The 19,361-nt window shown below is 32.5% G+C and overlaps 1 protein-coding gene across 1 annotated transcript; it reads left to right on the top strand.

The window, feature by feature from the left end:
- Positions 1 to 1,292: 1,292 nt before the first annotated feature.
- Positions 1,293 to 17,841, top strand: LOC110098371 (cyanidin 3-O-rutinoside 5-O-glucosyltransferase-like). The gene is made up of 4 exons (XM_020825193.2): positions 1,293 to 1,482; positions 2,503 to 2,560; positions 17,207 to 17,531; positions 17,569 to 17,841. Exons 1-4 carry the CDS (start codon positions 1,293 to 1,295, stop codon positions 17,698 to 17,700), a joined length of 705 nt encoding a protein of 234 aa, XP_020680852.1. The 3' UTR covers positions 17,701 to 17,841.
- The last annotated feature ends 1,520 nt before the right edge of the window (positions 17,842 to 19,361 follow it).

Below are 19,361 nucleotides of genomic sequence, written 5' to 3'. Positions count from 1 at the left end.
TAATGTTGGGGGCTTGGGAAGTTCACTTCATACAGGAGGCTCCGTTCCACATACTGAGCACAGACGTCGTTTGGTAATGAATTTTAAATATTTTTTAAAATTGTTCTTTAATTTGTATTAATAAAATTCTCTTAATTCTAACAGAAAGAGACGCTTGGTAGAGAACCAACTCCTGTGGAATTGCATAGTCGCACTCATAAGCGACAGGAGGAATATACACGGCTTCGAGAGAGCTAGGAAAGCCCATGTAAGTATATATTTATATGTGTTTAATAATTTTTATTTTTAGTTTAATTATATATATTTATACTCTACTTTCACAGGAGGAATATACACGGTTTCGAGAGACTCATGTCGCAGCAGGTGAGGGCTCTTTTGGAGGCTCTATGGAGTTTTCTGAGCATCACATCTGGTCGCAGGCCATCGGAGGAATGCAGCATGGGAGAGTTTATGGTTTAGGTGCGCAAGCTCAGGCATATGAGGGGATGACCTCCTCTACTGCATCCAGCTTCGCATCCAGTTCTCATGACTCTTGCAAGCTCAACAAATAAGTGCCCTACAAGCTGAGCTAGAACAAGTAAGGAAATCACAAGCTGATTGGCAAGCTCAGTTGCAAGCACAGGTTCAAATGCAGATGCAGGAGCAACACAATCAGTTGTTGGATGAAATGCGCAAAATGAGGAAGCATATGAGTGGAAAAGAGGTAGCTCCAGTTGAGGAGGAGTCCACGGATTCAGAGTAGTTTAGTTTATTTTATGAACTTGTTTATTTTCTTTGAATCTGTAATACTGAACAATATCTGATGTTTTTAGTTGGTTGTTACTATTGAACAGTTTCTTTTAATGAGTATTTATGTTTTTGTGCATCTTTGCATTGCTATAAACTGTTTTGGAAATGTTATAAACTGTTGTGGATAGATATTTGTATAGGTTTGCAGGTGTGGAAATCTGATTGTTGGCTGGGAAGGCAATTTTTTTTATCAATGCTACAAATATACGGCTGATTTTACGCCGGGAATTTGCCGGAAACGATGATACAACGAACCGCATCGATCTAACTGGTGTCTTTTCGTACGCCGGAAATTACCGGCGTACGTTCCGGCGTCGTCTCCGCTGGAGATTTCCGACGCATATTTTGTGCCGTAAACATCCCTTAGGTTATTTGCGGCGTATCAACAACGTTTTATCCACCGGTAATTACCGGCGCATGCATACGACGCAAATTACCATCACATATGGCGCCGGATTCAGCGGTCGAAATGTCAACTGCTGCCATCATTTTTTGCGTTGGTAATGCATCGGAAAGTGCGCCGGAAAGGTTTCCGACGCATATCATGTTCCAGAAAGGTTTCCGACACATATTATGCACCGGAAGACTTTTATCGACGCGCTCCAAACCGGCGCAGGGAATTCCGCCGGAAAGTGCACCGGAAACCTATAATTCTGACGAAAATCTTGTATGAGCGGCAGATATTATCCGCAGGTAATGACGGGTTTTCCCGTAGTGTTCCCTCGTATAACTCTCAATGCCCACCAATAGAATAGAATGTACTTATAACATCAGGATATGTCTTATAAGCAGCAAAACATAGCTTATAACTACTAAAACATGCCTTATAGGCACTAGAATATGACTTATAACTACTAGAATATGCTTTATAGGCACCAAAATAACATTCTTTACCACACCAAATCTCTTAATAGCTTATTTCAATCTATAAGATACATAATTAATTTAATTATAGTAATTAAAGCATAATTAAACTCATTCCAAAATTTCATAAAATGTCATAACGGTTGGCAACAAAATATTATAGTGAGCAGAAATTTATTATTTCAGAAAATTATCAAATTAATAGAGATTATGCAAAACACGATTTTAGAACTTTAATTATAATTCAACAATATTTTTTAGGCAATTAAAATATCACACATTTCAAGATACTCAGATATAATTTTTTAAGGAAATTCCTAAATGTTTAGAATGGATGTCTCTACCACATACAAAATGTTACACGGTGAAATTTTTGCTAGTATATAATTATTCTTATTTTTTATAATAAAAATAAAAATTTAATTAAAAAAATCTAGAAAATATCATATTTTTGAAAGCTGAGATAGGTTAAATGTTACATACTTCGATTCAGACTACTTTCATAACTAGGTTGTCAGCTGAAAATGGATCAAAGTGGCTCAAAGCTTCCTTTCTCTTAGTAGAGTCCCTCTCTATGTTTCCCTAATATCGGTTGCCCAAAAGAAATGATCATAATTAAATTGTGGATTTCAATTTGTTAAATATTAAAATCTACTTTGGTGCCACACTCTGAAGTACAAATTTAAATTGCCAAAAATTTGAGAGCATTAATTCCGCCATGCCACCGAATACAGTGACATGGCCAATGGTGCAAATGAGTATAGTCAAGCTCGAGTTGTAGCAAACTCGAGCTAGAGAGCTCAGCTTGAGATGTAATTATGGATCTTTTCTTTATCGTTGCCAACTCAGGCAAGCATAATCTTAACAAGCGAAAGAGCATTAGAGCTTACCTCACAATCCTTAAGTCGTAAGCTCGAACAAGTTTGAATTACCATATGAGCTCTCCCCTTCACTATTGCAAGAAAATTAGGTCATCTACGCCCCATCCATCACAAATGCTCTCACCTTCTCACGCCCGTGCTTCTGTGAAAAATAACTGAGGGCATCTGAGTACTTTTTAGAATCAAGTAGCTCAATGAGTTCACTGATTGAGTTGGATTGAGCTAAAATTCGAGCTCGTTTAGTATACAAGATCAACTATAAGATGGAGCTCAAAATTGAAATTTGATAAGTTTGACTCGAAGCACGTTAGTAAGTCAAGTTTAAGCTTGCTCGACTTACTTACACCCCTAGCCGCGCCACTCAGGCCTTGTAGGGTCAAGATCATAACCAAACTTTACATTCACTTGTTCATGCACAAATCACACCATTTTATTTATGTCACCCTCTACTATCATCTCATATTAGCCCTTCCATAAACCACTATCCCCTACAACCCACTTATTATACATTTATACCCCAGCACCATAACCTCTTTACAATGGGCCTTCTACATATATGGAGCATAGATATGAGGGGCCTTTTAAAGGGTTCAAATGGACGTATACATATTGAGCCACATGGTGACACATGTGTAATCACATTTAAAATTTATTATTACACCGATAATTATATTTTATTAACATGAAATAAAATTTTTCCTATATTTTGAATCCACCTAAATATACTACATATAATATTTGAGATATCATAAGGACTAAGTCTGATGATCCTTACATCTTATGAAAAAAAATACTATAGACATTTATGGAATATGATTTCATATGTTCGATGTAATACATTAAAGTTATGCAATATGGTCTTTAAGTTAGTATTATTCTGCTATAATCATAACTAATTGTTTATTTTATAGAAAGATTTTATGTGTTTGTCTTAATATAAAGATAAAATTAAAAAAAGAAAAATAGAGAGATGAGGTTAAACTCGCATATGCGACATGTTTACCAATATTTTTAAATCAAGCAAGCGACCATTATGGATAGGTGAGAGCATCTAATTAAACTAATTTACTTATAACTTGGAGGAGACTTGATTATGTCAAAAAAAAAGAGCAAAATAAATAAAATAAGAATTTTAATTATCGGGGAATGGGCAACTCCCTTCATAAAGGCGGCTCAATTCCTCACATTAAATTACATATAATCCATTTAGTAAAATTATATTTTAAATATTTTCCTTATGTTCGTAATAAATTTTTATTTGTATTTGTAGAAAGTAGTAATTGGAAAAGACTTATTGTTTGGGAGCTTTATACACATTCATATCAACATTAAGTGGGTTGACCTCAAATCATGAAAAACTAAGTATAAATAATTTTTGAAACATTCTATATATAAAGATTATTAAATATATTTCTTATATTTAATGAGGACTATATATGACTTTGAGATGCATACAAGCAAGCTTTGCAAGTAAGTCCTCTATTGGATCAATGCCATAATCAAGCTACAATTTATGGTCCAAACAATAGGAGGAATGTAACAGGAATATTTTATGGCCTAGTCTCCCAAGCTTATAAGTTAAAAGCTCATTTCTCTACTAAAATAGGTTTTATTGGCAAGAACATTAAAGAATTATTGAGTAGAAACATGATTGTGCTAGCAAAAGAAATGAATGCGCGCATATGATTATGGCATATACTATAAGGACAATACCCATGTTTTGACAAAACTATGATGACATATACTATAAGGACCCTCATGTTTCTTAGATATATGATATATTAATTAATGACCTAATAAGATCCTGATCATATGATTTCTTACCTGAATGAATTACTTTCTTAGAAGTGCTTGGTTGCTGGTGCATGATGGCGCTACCCTCTATGTATTATAACTTCTTGATTGAGCGATGCAATGACACTAGAGGGATGTGTAGCGGTGCAAAGCTCTTTATTTGAGAGCATTGTTGTGTTATGTGGCATTATGAAAATATTTTTTTTAAAATAAATATCTAAATCCATTTTCCTTAAATCCCCTACCATCCCATTCCTCTCCTCTTTTCATCTACATTTTCCAGGTGAGAAGAAAGAATTTAGAAGGCGGAGAGTGGAGAGAGAAAATCCATTTCAACCTTTTTCATATGTCAAGATAGTCGTGAAAATTATTCATATCATTATAGTCGAGCTTAATCCTATTTCTACTTTTAGTTCTTTTTAATTTTTTTGGTTTCTCTCTCTCTCTAATATATATATATATATATATATATAGACAAACTTTCACAATATAAATTTTGATATGTTGTTAAAAATTTTCATCTTTAAGTTTTGAAATTATCATATGGAGATGTTACCAGATAGTTTTGTATATGTATGCAATTTTACTTGAAATGATAATAATAATAAAGGGAAACAAAAAATAATTTAGGATTGTTTCATATGGTCTAAAAAGACATTCATATGTTATAGTCCATTTAACATAACATACATAGCTGATAAGATGTATTTGACCTTACATACATTTTGAAATGATAATATTGATTGGACATGGCTTCTAATTGACTTATTTGCTACATAAAATTATATAAAATTAATTCTATCAGTCAATAGTCCACTAGCAATTTATCATTTATTTTGCTCTTTTGCAATAGATTGTTTTTAGCTGGTATCTCCTTTAGGAGTTCTATGAGTATTCCACCAAATTTTGTTTTTTTGAGAGAGTAAATTGTATGAATAATTATTTTTAATGGGGTTTTAGCATTAGGTAACAGTCCATAAAAAATCCATTAAAATTTTAATTTTTAATGAAAATTTGATGTTTATGGATGAACAAGTCCATAAAAAATGCTTGTTTTTTCATATAATGAGACTTCATAAAATCATTTTCATACCTCTTTCCTTTTGTACCAACCTATATACCACAAGGCTCTTTTAGACTAAAAATATATAATAAAAATAAAAGTACATGCCTAATACACAAAAACTTACTTTGAATGATTATTATAACCTTGGTTTAACATAATTTCAAGCAAATATTTAAAGCTTCATGGGCACTACAAAATAAAATATTTCTATGCTAGTATACTTAATAACAAGTAATTTTAAATTAGCCACCCCATCAATTTGTCATTCAACAAGCAAAAAAGGCATCAATCTTAGTTATATTGTAACACCAAGATGCCTATATAACATGTGCTAATCATAGCATTTAATATGTGCTAGCTAGTGATAATGGCAATCTAATCAAAGAGTGATATTCTATTTATGATTTAATTGAAGGTATATTGATGTTCATTAACAAAGGAGGGCTATTATTTAAATTATTAATGCCTTGAATTAGTTTTGTTAACAATTTTTATGATTTATGGATAGATTATGTCATAAAAAAGGTCTTATAACGTGTGACATAAAAAATTTGATGTGTTAAAGAACAAAGAGATGAGAATGATTAATCACAAAGTCTTGGAACTTGAATCTAAAGGCTAGGATATGATAAGAAAATAATGAAGTACAAGGATACAAATCTTTGCTCCTAGAGTTAAGGGAATACTAGGTAACAAGTTCAAATATGATCCATGCTCTTAGCCTCATAAGTTCAAGATATTATGAGTTTTAGAAACAATGAAGATGGATATAATGCACCTTAGGGTGGATCATGTCTTCCTAAATTCAAAAGGTTCCAACAATGTGAACATTTCACTCGGAGGTGGAGTATCACATCATTATTCCCAAGATAGGACATAATAAGTTACTAAATAAGACAAAAATCCATTAAGTTCACCTAAAGAAGTGATAAATCTATCATGTAACTAGACTAGGGTCAACTTAATCAATTAAGGCTTAGACCATGTGTAGCCTAATGGATTTGGCAAGATGGACCACGATAGGTCCATTAGGTTTCTTAATGATCGAGGAAATATAATCCATACATAAAGCTTGTTGGCCACAAGGGGTGATCCATGATTCTGGATCAACCCACTTCAAAGTTTAATTAATAATTAAGGATACTAAAAGAGAAAGCCACCATATGACCCAAAAATCAATATAAGGCTAAGTGCAAGCCACAAAATTTCTTAAGATCCACTAACCTATATCAGAGCTTGGATTTTACCTCCAAATTTGGTCCATGTGACAAGATCAGCCAACATCTTTGTCAATAAATAATTAGAGCCTTGGCATAAGGACTACACACATTGATTGCCACCAAGGATTTTAAAAAACTTGCCAAATAGGTTATTTACAATTTATAGAGAAAACCTAAAGCCTGTGTGAGAGAACTATGTCTCTTTCAACTCTAGAGAATATTTATAGATCTGAGAAAGAGAAATCTAAAAATATTTTCATAATTATTTAGAAAATTTTTAGGTTTTTAGGCTATGTATTAGTTTTCTTTTCTTATTTTTAAAAGAAATTAAATATTAAAGAAATTTTGAAAAAAAATTTTAAAATTATTTTGACACGACCCATGTGTTGAAGGTGCACCTAAAGGGAGTTGTAACGATGAACAAAAACAAGCACCCCTTAGACATTATATGCGCGGCAATTGAGCACACATGATGCAGCTTGTAGTAGGCGATAGTCGATTGATCGATCTGGTCACCTACACATATTTGGGCCCATTATTATAAATATAATTTAATTATGATATTTTTAGGGTCCCTATGACCATTTTTTGATGTTATGGTCTCTATTTAACATTCCAGAGCCTAATGGGGACTTAACAACTAATTTCAAGCATGTTAAATGAGTTTAGAGTTTTGAGCAAAATTTACTTAAACCAATGCTCATATTTCTTAGAAGTTTGAAATTATGATTGAGAATACTTGATGCTAAACCCTGCAAAGAAATCCATGCTTACATCTAAGAAGCGACTACTTTATAATTTTTCCACAATTATTATTTTACATCACAGAATTTTCAAATTATAAATGTATATTTTAATATAACATAGACTTTGACATTAGAAAAAATAAGAATGACTGATATGTCATCAAAATTGACTTTATCAGGAACAAAACTCGTTATATGTTTAAATTGAATTATCTTAGAATCAAATTTAGGCCATCTGAAGTATGATTTCTACAAACTTATAATCAAACTAAACATCTTGATGAGATGAACTCATCAACACCAAGAGTAATTTGATTCGTGCATGAACAAGCATAGCGAAGGCACTTGATATATAATTAAAAGTATTAGGAAATTAATTATAGGGTAAAATAATATTCAAATCTCACATACTTATAATTAAATTAAAAACTTTGATGAGATGAATCCAATGCAAAAGTTCACTTAATTTTGATATCTTTAATGCACTAAAATACTGAAAAAAAATGATATATGATCATGTGAATCTTATAAATCATCATATAGGGTGTTTTAGATTTTGGTTGTATCCCGGTACCGACGTGGATCATTTTGATTGGTCTCGAGACCATGTTCGACATAATAATTAGGAGAATGCCTGTGGGCTCCGAAAATTCGGCCCCGGCCTCCGCCCGCTTTTCTTATTCGGCGAGGGAGTTTTAACGAACTAAGTTCCGAGGTAAATTTTGGAAGGCAGATGGGTTTGTAGATAAGACACTACCCAGAGATTTCGCCCTCATTTTGTGAGGACTTTATGATCTGAGTTCTGGTTTCCTATAGGCGCAAGCCCCTATAGTTAATTACCCCTCTCGATCACGAGAGAGAACTTTCGATTAAGGCTAGTCGTCAATCAGATACGTAGGATATACGTGTTATCTGGCATATAGTAGCAGCAATGGGTATTGATACTGGTAGAAATTGGATTTGGAGATTGGGTTTGGATTTGGAAATTTGAGAACTGGATTTGGATTTAGGAATTTGGATAGTTTGATATTTAAAGCTTGAAATTGTACCATCTCACACTTAAAGCGGATGGTGGGGGAATGGATGATGGACCCGATCAAGATCCCATGGTTCCGTCGGGAATTTTTTGAGGGGGTGCGTGTTTCTCAATATTTTTTTTTATTTTTTAATTTCTCTGGCAGATTATATCAGCCGGACAAATTTCTGATGTTTTTTCTATCAAAAAATTTTCATAAGATTATTTTTGCGCTAGTGACTTTTCCGCCTCGCATTTTACTACCAAAAAAACTTTGACGAAAATCTGCGAGAAATACTAATTTCTGATGAATTTTGGGAATTTTTTGAGGGGGTGCGTGTTTCTCAATATTTTTTTTTATTTTTTAATTTCTCTGGCAGATTATATCAGCCGGACAAATTTCTGATGTTTTTTCTATCAAAAAATTTTCATAAGATTATTTTTGCGCTAGTGACTTTTCCGCCTCGCATTTTACTACCAAAAAAACTTTGACGAAAATCTGCGAGAAATACTAATTTCTGATGAATTTTGGGAATTTTTTGAGGGGGTGCGTGTTTCTCAATATTTTTTTTTATTTTTTAATTTCTCTGGCAGATTATATCAGCCGGACAAATTTCTGATGTTTTTTCTATCAAAAAATTTTCATAAGATTATTTTTGCGCTAGTGACTTTTCCGCCTCGCATTTTACTACCAAAAAAACTTTGACGAAAATCTGCGAGAAATACTAATTTCTGATGAATTTTGGGAATTTTTTGAGGGGGTGCGTGTTTCTCAATATTTTTTTTTATTTTTTAATTTCTCTGGCAGATTATATCAGCCGGACAAATTTCTGATGTTTTTTCTATCAAAAAATTTTCATAAGATTATTTTTGCGCTAGTGACTTTTCCGCCTCGCATTTTACTACCAAAAAAACTTTGACGAAAATCTGCGAGAAATACTAATTTCTGATGAATTTTGGGAATTTTTTGAGGGGGTGCGTGTTTCTCAATATTTTTTTTTATTTTTTAATTTCTCTGGCAGATTATATCAGCCGGACAAATTTCTGATGTTTTTTCTATCAAAAAATTTTCATAAGATTATTTTTGCGCTAGTGACTTTTCCGCCTCGCATTTTACTACCAAAAAAACTTTGACGAAAATCTGCGAGAAATACTAATTTCTGATGAATTTTGGGAATTTTTTGAGGGGGTGCGTGTTTCTCAATATTTTTTTTTATTTTTTAATTTCTCTGGCAGATTATATCAGCCGGACAAATTTCTGATGTTTTTTCTATCAAAAAATTTTCATAAGATTATTTTTGCGCTAGTGACTTTTCCGCCTCGCATTTTACTACCAAAAAAACTTTGACGAAAATCTGCGAGAAATACTAATTTCTGATGAATTTTGGGAATTTTTTGAGGGGGTGCGTGTTTCTCAATATTTTTTTTTATTTTTTAATTTCTCTGGCAGATTATATCAGCCGGACAAATTTCTGATGTTTTTTCTATCAAAAAATTTTCATAAGATTATTTTTGCGCTAGTGACTTTTCCGCCTCGCATTTTACTACCAAAAAAACTTTGACGAAAATCTGCGAGAAATACTAATTTCTGATGAATTTTGGGAATTTTTTGAGGGGGTGCGTGTTTCTCAATATTTTTTTTTATTTTTTAATTTCTCTGGCAGATTATATCAGCCGGACAAATTTCTGATGTTTTTTCTATCAAAAAATTTTCATAAGATTATTTTTGCGCTAGTGACTTTTCCGCCTCGCATTTTACTACCAAAAAAACTTTGACGAAAATCTGCGAGAAATACTAATTTCTGATGAATTTTGGGAATTTTTTGAGGGGGTGCGTGTTTCTCAATATTTTTTTTTATTTTTTAATTTCTCTGGCAGATTATATCAGCCGGACAAATTTCTGATGTTTTTTCTATCAAAAAATTTTCATAAGATTATTTTTGCGCTAGTGACTTTTCCGCCTCGCATTTTACTACCAAAAAAACTTTGACGAAAATCTGCGAGAAATACTAATTTCTGATGAATTTTGGGAATTTTTTGAGGGGGTGCGTGTTTCTCAATATTTTTTTTTATTTTTTAATTTCTCTGGCAGATTATATCAGCCGGACAAATTTCTGATGTTTTTTCTATCAAAAAATTTTCATAAGATTATTTTTGCGCTAGTGACTTTTCCGCCTCGCATTTTACTACCAAAAAAACTTTGACGAAAATCTGCGAGAAATACTAATTTCTGATGAATTTTGGGAATTTTTTGAGGGGGTGCGTGTTTCTCAATATTTTTTTTTATTTTTTAATTTCTCTGGCAGATTATATCAGCCGGACAAATTTCTGATGTTTTTTCTATCAAAAAATTTTCATAAGATTATTTTTGCGCTAGTGACTTTTCCGCCTCGCATTTTACTACCAAAAAAACTTTGACGAAAATCTGCGAGAAATACTAATTTCTGATGAATTTTGGGAATTTTTTGAGGGGGTGCGTGTTTCTCAATATTTTTTTTTATTTTTTAATTTCTCTGGCAGATTATATCAGCCGGACAAATTTCTGATGTTTTTTCTATCAAAAATATTTTCATAAGATTATTTTTGCGCTAGTGACTTTTCCGCCTCGCATTTTACTACCAAAAAAACTTTGACGAAAATCTGCGAGAAATACTAATTTCTGATGAATTTTGGGAATTTTTTGAGGGGGTGCGTGTTTCTCAATATTTTTTTTTATTTTTTAATTTCTCTGGCAGATTATATCAGCCGGACAAATTTCTGATGTTTTTTCTATCAAAAAATTTTCATAAGATTATTTTTGCGCTGGTGACTTTTCCGACTCGCATTTTACTGCCAAAAAAAAATTGACGAAAATCTGCGAGAAATACTAATTTCTGATGATCAATTTTGGGCATTTTTCGGAGGATTTTGTCTACCGGTAATGCGTGTTTTTCCTATAGTGATAGAGGCTTACCATTCTAAGTCACAATCATAATCGCACAATGCAGATAAACAAGGTCCCAAAAAAACTGAAAATTATAACTAGGATGCTGCAACTGAATACAGAAATCCTTATAATTAGGTAGAACTCCCCAAGGAAAGGCAAGGATGGTTAAATTTAAATTTCGAACAACATGGATCAAGCTATAAAGATCAAAGCATGTCCCGCAAAGCAAGAGAACCACATAATAACACATACAGCAAAACCTGCAACAACACTGTCCCCTAAACAGATAAACCAACACGACCCAGCAAACGAAAAATGAAACAGGCAGTAACTTCTTGGGCCTTGCCCCAGACTAGCCAAGGAAACCAAATAAAACCCACACAAATTGAACATATTTATAATCACACATAAGAGGGCCAACAAAACATCCAAGCCGTGGCAAACCAAGCAACATATAACCAAGAAGGGGATAACATAAACCACCTTAGTTAAAAACTGAGATAACACACTGCTATAAGGAACGAACAAAAGGCATCCCAGATTGAAAAAACCAAATTGAACAACCAACAACTCAAGTGAATGACACAAAAATAACTAGATATAACACCCCCGGTAAGTCAACAACGCTAAGGAAAAACAACATGGCCAAGACCCAAAAACCTTCAAGCAATTCGAATATAAGGCAGTCGAGACTTGTTCAAATCAACCAAACCTTTGAGCAGGCGAGGCAGGTTCCTACCATTGAATTCCTTAAAGGCATCAAGTTGACACCCAAATTTAGCCAACCAATCCGCACAAGCATTAGCTTCCAGATGAATATGAGAAACATAATAATTCAGATTTCAAAATGACTGTTTAACCTTTCTAATAAGAAAAATTTTGAGGACTACCAATAACCACATCATTAAGGATGTGAATTAAAATCAAAGCATCCACCTCCACCCAAACATTCACATTACTAATATATAACATGTATTAAGCCTATAAGATAATGTCATAAGCTCAGCGATAATAGCATTATAAAAATTTAAAGGATTAGCAAAGGCAAAAATCACTTTACCGAACTCATTACAAATAATCCCACCAACACCACCCGAACAAGAATTAAGAAAGCCATTAGTGTTCATTTTGCAAAAAGGAGGCAAAGACTTAATCCACATCAAAATTCTATCACACATGGCCCTATCCCAAGTAGAATTGGAGATACTCAAGTCTAAGGCTAAAGCATTACAATTATATAAATTCTTTTCCATAATGAACTTCATAAAATATAATTGTAAAATTTTACCTTCCACTTTGGAAATGATGCAAGTAAACTCCATTTTAATGTCTTTATGCTTCGAATCATTTCTAACCATCCAAAGGAACCACATAATTAGGATAGACATTAAGTTGGAAATATGATATTTAGAATGATTAAGACAACACTGTAAAATAGACATCATATGCTATTGAACTCACCCTTGTTAGCCAAATTTAAAAAATAACTCCAAACTTTTTGGGCAATACCTCCATTAACAAACACATGATTGATAGTTTCAATATTAGAATAACATTGACATTTTGAAGGAAAATTAAACCCTTTTTTCATCAATAGGTAATAAATCATGGAGACACCTCCAAACAAGAATGAAATAAGATAGAGGAATGATCTTGTTCCAAATAGGCGGAAAAACATGAGATTTATCATGAGTAACTCTAAAATAATTTCACACACTCTTCAAAACAAACTTACTCGAGGAAGCTAAATTGAACAAGATCTGGTCCTTGCAATGAATTTGTAAAGGTATCATCATGATATTATCAACTAAAGTAGAAGGAATAACATCTAATAATTTGTTAACATTCAAGTTACCATTCTCAGTAAAACTATTAACCTTAATATTATTAATAGTGTGAGTATTAAGAAATCTATCTATAGAGTAAGGACCAATCTGATTATCTTGCTAAAAGGACACCTCCCTTTGGTCCATGCCCCATTGAATATATTATTCATCCTTTCATTTGATGTGGCAAAGTATTTTCCACATCAAAGAATATGAGCCCTTATACCTGCAAAAAAAGGGTGAAGATTATTGCAATATTTATGTCTTATAAAATTAGCTCACAAGCTGTTATTAGATCTGAAAGAAACCCACAACTTATGAGAGAAAGCATGTGCTAAATCCACCTTATTTTTTAAACCCAATCCCCCTTCATCAAATACACCACAAATATTTTCCACGAAGCCCAAAATTTGCAAGAACTATTATTTTTAGAACCCCAAAAGAACTTGTTAAAAATTCTTTCCATTCTAAGACAAATAGTCATAGTAGGATGAATAGTGTGAAAACTAAAAATTGGAAGTGAGTTCAACACACTTCTAATAAAAACAAGCCTACCACCAAATAAAAGGAAATTATATGACTAAGCATAAATCTTCATTTGAATAATTGTATAAATATCTACAAATAAGTGAAACCTTTTCCTGCCTTTAAAAAGAGGGGTCCCCAAATTTTTTAAAGTGATTAAATTGAAGCTATTGGGTTTAATTAGCTTAAGAAACTACTGATTAATAATTAATTAAGGTGTTGTTTTAAGCTGATTATATTTTAGTTTATCTAATTAGAATTAATATAATTTGAATAAATACAAGAAGATCTCACAATCCTCATAAAAGCTTTGAATTCTAAATAGTCAAGTAGTTTACCATAATTTAATTAAATTTAGGGCTATCCTAGGAAATTATTTTAAGAATTTAACCCTAATAAAATTTATTAAATCCATATTTATTAAAATTTTATAAGTTATACCTGAGTTAAAAATCTTACTTGCAACAAGCATGCCCATTAATTTTAAGCAAAACTAGCCTACAATAATAGCAACCTCAAAAACATATATATTACTACAAGGGGTCAACCACATGAATCATTTTTCTCAATTGTATACTATTACGAGTCAAATTCTCAATTAAATTTAATAAAACAAGTCATTTCTAATACTTTCTAAACAAGTCTTTTTGGGTGTTTACATACCTTTCTTAACATAGGTCAAACAAAATACATATATATACTCACCTAATATGGTCATCAAAAGGCCGACATTTTATATGGCCAAGCCATCTAAGGTGAATCCATCTAATCTTATCTACCACTAGAAGTTCTCTAACCTTTCACATATATACTCGTTTCGCATTCTTTCACCAAGTGTGAAGTAACTCATCCACTTGGGTATCCTCATCTCTATAACACCTAACTAAATTTTTTGCTTCTCCTTTGATGGTGAACAATTTGTGCCATAAAGCATTGCATGTCTCACCACCATCTTATAAATTATTTTCTTAAATTTTAGGGATACTTTTCTATCACGTAATAGGCTCGATGCATTCCTCTACTTCAACCATTCGTCTTGAATTCGACATATAATATCCCCATCTATTTCATCATCAGCTTGAATAATAGACTCAAGATGTATAAAATATGTACTCTTTTCAATGTCTTGATCACCTAATGTCACATATTACTACCAAAATAATATTACATGTATTTGATTTTTTATTTACTCAAAAGAAAATCTTTAGAATCCATGGTTGACCTTCATAATTCAAGATTTTCATCAGCTCCCTTTCTAGTTTCATTAGATCATATCGCAACCTCTGTTCTCCTAAGGTTTCACTCTAGCCACCCCCTTTCATATCTCCTAACTGGATTATCTATCTCGAGTGCTTGTGGGTCATGATCTATGAAAATCTCCCCTATGCCTCAGGGAAGTTTCTCTAAACCTTTCTTTGATTTCACTATTTCTCTTTACATTTAGACTGGTTCCAAAGCATTTGTCGTCGTGAACTTGGAGCAGGTTTTGGTCCCAAGCTCTTGATTTAGTGGCTACTTTGTTGTGGCCTCTTTATCATGCATTGCAGTTTCACCGCCTTGTAGTCCATTGGGACAAATAAGCCTTTGTCAATTTCTAAGAATAATGGGTTGTTTGGAGTTTCAAGTAATACAAACTCGCATTATTGTACAAATGTTGTCTTTGGTATGACATCTCCTTCTGCTCTGTAGTAAGCCATATAGCAGTATAAAAATATACTCACTAAATATTTTTCATTCTAATTATAACTTCAAAGGTATATTCAAATTATAATTTTATGATTTTTATATAAATATCACAAATACTAGAAAAGCCTTATTTATTTTATATACCTAAAAATTTATGTAGGAAAAATTAATCATTAATAATATAACTTATTATAGTCAAAATACACAGAATAAAATATTCCTCTTCATACTAAAAGTTACATGGTGAAAATTGTTAGAGAGAAATTATTTGTAAGAGTGGAAGAGGATAAAAATAAGAGGAATTTCTATTATAAATTTTTATCTCTTACATCTATATGACAAGACTTAATGCCTATTTATACTAGTACAAAGACATTTTTAGAAACACATTCTAGATATTTCTGTAATAAAGACTCAACAACCAACCACCAAAAGTTATTACATTTTTTAGATTTTTCTTTCATACAATTTTCTATATACACAAAAAACTTAAACATTAATTTTGGTTTATATTTCCAACAACTTGGTCATTAATTTTGATTTATATTTCCAACACCCCCCCTTAAACAAAAATTTTTATCAACCACTCCAAGAAGTATCTTTAATTTTATGAACTGTTCTACAGCTAATGGTTTTGTGAAAATATCTGCAATTTGATCTTCAGATTTCACATACTCCACTTGAACTTCTTTATCTTTTATCTGATCTCTTATATAATGAAAACGAACATCAATATATTTGCTTCTCTTGTGATAAACTGGATTTTTTTATAGTGCGATTGCTGACTTATTATCAATATAGATTTTTGTAGCTTCGCCTTGAGAATATCCAATCTCTTTCAGTAGCTTCCTTAGCCATATTGCATGACATACACATGATGATGCAGCAACATATTCAGCTTCACAAGTAGATAGAGCAACAACTGGTTATTTTTGTGAGCTCCATGAGAAAGTAGTGTCGCCCATATAAAATAAAAATCCGCTTGTACTTTTTCTGTCGTCTTGATCTCCAGCCCAATCACTATCTGAATATCCTGAAAGTTGAAATTCGTTAGAATGAGAATATAGAAGTCCATGATTTTGTGTACCTTTAATATATAGAAGAATTCTCTTGGCTGCCTTCAGGTGTGTCTCAGTGGGATTTTCCATAAAGCGGCAAACAATTCCGACTGCATATAGAATGTCTGGTCTTGTACTTGTTAGATATCTCAGGCTTCCGATCAAACTTTTGAACATAGTTGGATCGACTGTCTTCCCTTCTTCTCTTTGATAGTTTGATTCCACATTCCATTGGAGTGCTTACTGGATTATAATTCTCCATGTTGAATTTCTTTAGAACTTCCTTTGTATATGTTTCTTGTGTGATAAATATTCCTTCTTTATTTTGTTTTACTTCAATGCCAAGAAAAAATAACATGAATCTGAAATCTGTCATCTCAAATTTTTTTACCATCGTTTGCTTAAAAACCTTGAATAAAAGTGGATTATTGCCAGTAAAGATAAGATCATCCATATATAAGCAAACAAGTAATATATCTCCATTATTATATTTCTTCAAATAGAGAGCATTCTCATAAGGACATTGTATATAATCATTTTGTTTGAAGTATGAATCGATTCTTGCATTCCATTCTCTTGGAGTTTGCTTTAACCCATATAAAGTCTTTTTTTAATTTATAAACTTTTGATTCATTCCCTTCTTTAATATATCCCAGTGGTTGTTCGACATAAACTTCTTCTTCAATGACTCCATTTAAAAATGCAGATTTAACATCCATTTGATAAATAGACCAATTATTTTGTGAAGCAAGAGAAATAATCAAGCGAATAGTTTCCATACGAATAACTGGAGCAAATACCTCATTGTAGTCGATGCCTTCTTTCTGCGGACAGCAGACCAGAAGAGGTTGGGGTGGAAAGGATTTTGAAAGAAGGGAAGGGAAAGGTGGTGGAGTGGTGCTCACAAGTGAGAGTGTTGGATCACAAGGCGGTGGGGTGCTTCGTGACGCATGGGGGGTGGAACTCTATGTCTGAGGCGGTGGTGAGCGGCGTGCCGATGGTGATGCTGCCGCAGTGGATCGAGCAGGCAACAAATGCAAGGTTGGCAGAGGCAGTGTGGGGGATCGCTTTGAGGGCAGAGGCAGGTGATGATGGGATCGTGGATGCGGTGGAGCTGAGACGTGGTTTGGATGTGGTGATGGGGGAGGGGGACAGGGCAAGGGGGATAAGAAGTGATGGGGGAGGGTGACAGGGCAAGGGAGATAAGAAAGAAGGCTGAGGAGTGGAAGGAGAAGGCAAGGGCGGCGCTTGCAGAGGACGGATCATCGTCCAGGAACCTCAAGGCATTTGTCAATGGCCTTTGAGGGATAAGTTCTACAAGACAATAATTGGGATAGCTTATCTCAAGTTTGATTCTGTTCAACATTTAGTATGTTTATTTTGCACTTTTTCATTGTAAAATAAATAATTAAATATTTTAATTTTTATTAAATAGTTTTTATGTATAAATATTTGGTTAGGAGAATATACAAACTTTATAATTAAAAACTTTTAAATAGTTAGTTAAGCAAATTATATTAATTAAAAACTTAAATATTCTTAAATAATTCATATTAGTTAATTAAAAAGTTATTAATTTAAGTAAATTAGTAACTCTTTAAGTTGAATAAATTTTAGTTATTGTGTTTAATTAGCTTAATAAGTTACATATTAATAAATAATTCTGCTGTTATTTTAAGCTAATTATTGTTTAGCTTATTTAATTAGAATTAATGTAATTCCAATAGATACAATAAGATCTCATAATCCTAAAAAAAAAGCGTTGAATTCTAAATAGCAAGTAGTTTACCAAAATTTAATTAAATTTAGGGTTATCCTATCAAATAATTTTAAGAATTTAACCCTCATAAAACATTTTAAATCCAAATTTATTAAAATTAAGTAGTTATACCTGAGTTAAAAATCTTACTTGTAACAAGCATTTCATTTAATTTTAAGCAAAATTAGTCTACAACAACAACTACAAGACTTTATATGTCACTATGAGTGTCAACTATATAAATCATTTTTCTCAATTGTATACTATTAATAGTAAAAAATTTATTTAAATTTAATGAAATAAGTCATTTCTAATACTTTCTAAACAAGATTTTTTTAGGTCTACATCTACCTTTCTTAATATAGGTCGAACAAAATACATATACTCTCCTATTTGGGTCATTGAAAGACCAACATTTTATATGGTTGAACCATCTAAGGTGACTCTATCTAATCTTATCTACCATTAGAGCGACTCTAGCCTTTCACATATAAACTTGTTTCACATTCTTTCTCCAAGTGTAAAACACCTCATTCACTTGAGTATTCTCATCTCTATTAACACTTAATTCTATGCTTCTCTTTTAATGGAGAACAATTTGTGTGATAAAGCATTGCATGTCTCACCACCATCTTATAAATTATTTTCTTAAATTTGAGGGGTACTTTTCTATCACGTAATAGGCATGATGCATTCCTCTACTTCAACCATTCAACTTGAATTCTATAAATAATATCCCCATCGATTTCACCATCGCCTTGAACAATAGACTCAAGATGTATAAAATATGCACTCTTTTTTTAATGACTTGATCACCCAATGTCATGTAACAATCCCATCATTGGATCAATTACTACTAAAATTATATTGCATGCATTAGATTATTTTTATTTATACAAAAGAAACTCTTTAGAATCCAAGGTTGACCTTCATAATTAAAGCTTTTGACCAACTCTGTCTCTAGTTTCATTAAATCATTCCGCAGCCCTGCTGTGTTAGGGTTTCTCCCCAGCTACCCCCTTTTGTATCTCCTACCTGGATCATCTATCTCAAGTGCTTGTGGGCTGTAATCTCTTATGAAAACCTCCCTTACACCTCAGGGAAGTTTCTCTAGACCATTTCTATTATTTCACTATTTCTGTTCACATTTTGGCTAGTTGGAAGGCATTTTTCATGGGATTGGAATCGATTTTGGCCCCATACTCT

This window comes from Dendrobium catenatum, unplaced genomic scaffold (genome assembly GCF_001605985.2).
Source record: "Dendrobium catenatum unplaced genomic scaffold, ASM160598v2 original_scaffold_121939, whole genome shotgun sequence".
Classification (NCBI taxonomy): Eukaryota; Viridiplantae; Streptophyta; class Magnoliopsida; order Asparagales; family Orchidaceae; genus Dendrobium; species Dendrobium catenatum.
The sequence above is the reverse complement of the archived record's forward strand: the minus strand, read 5'-3'. Positions and strand labels throughout refer to the sequence as shown.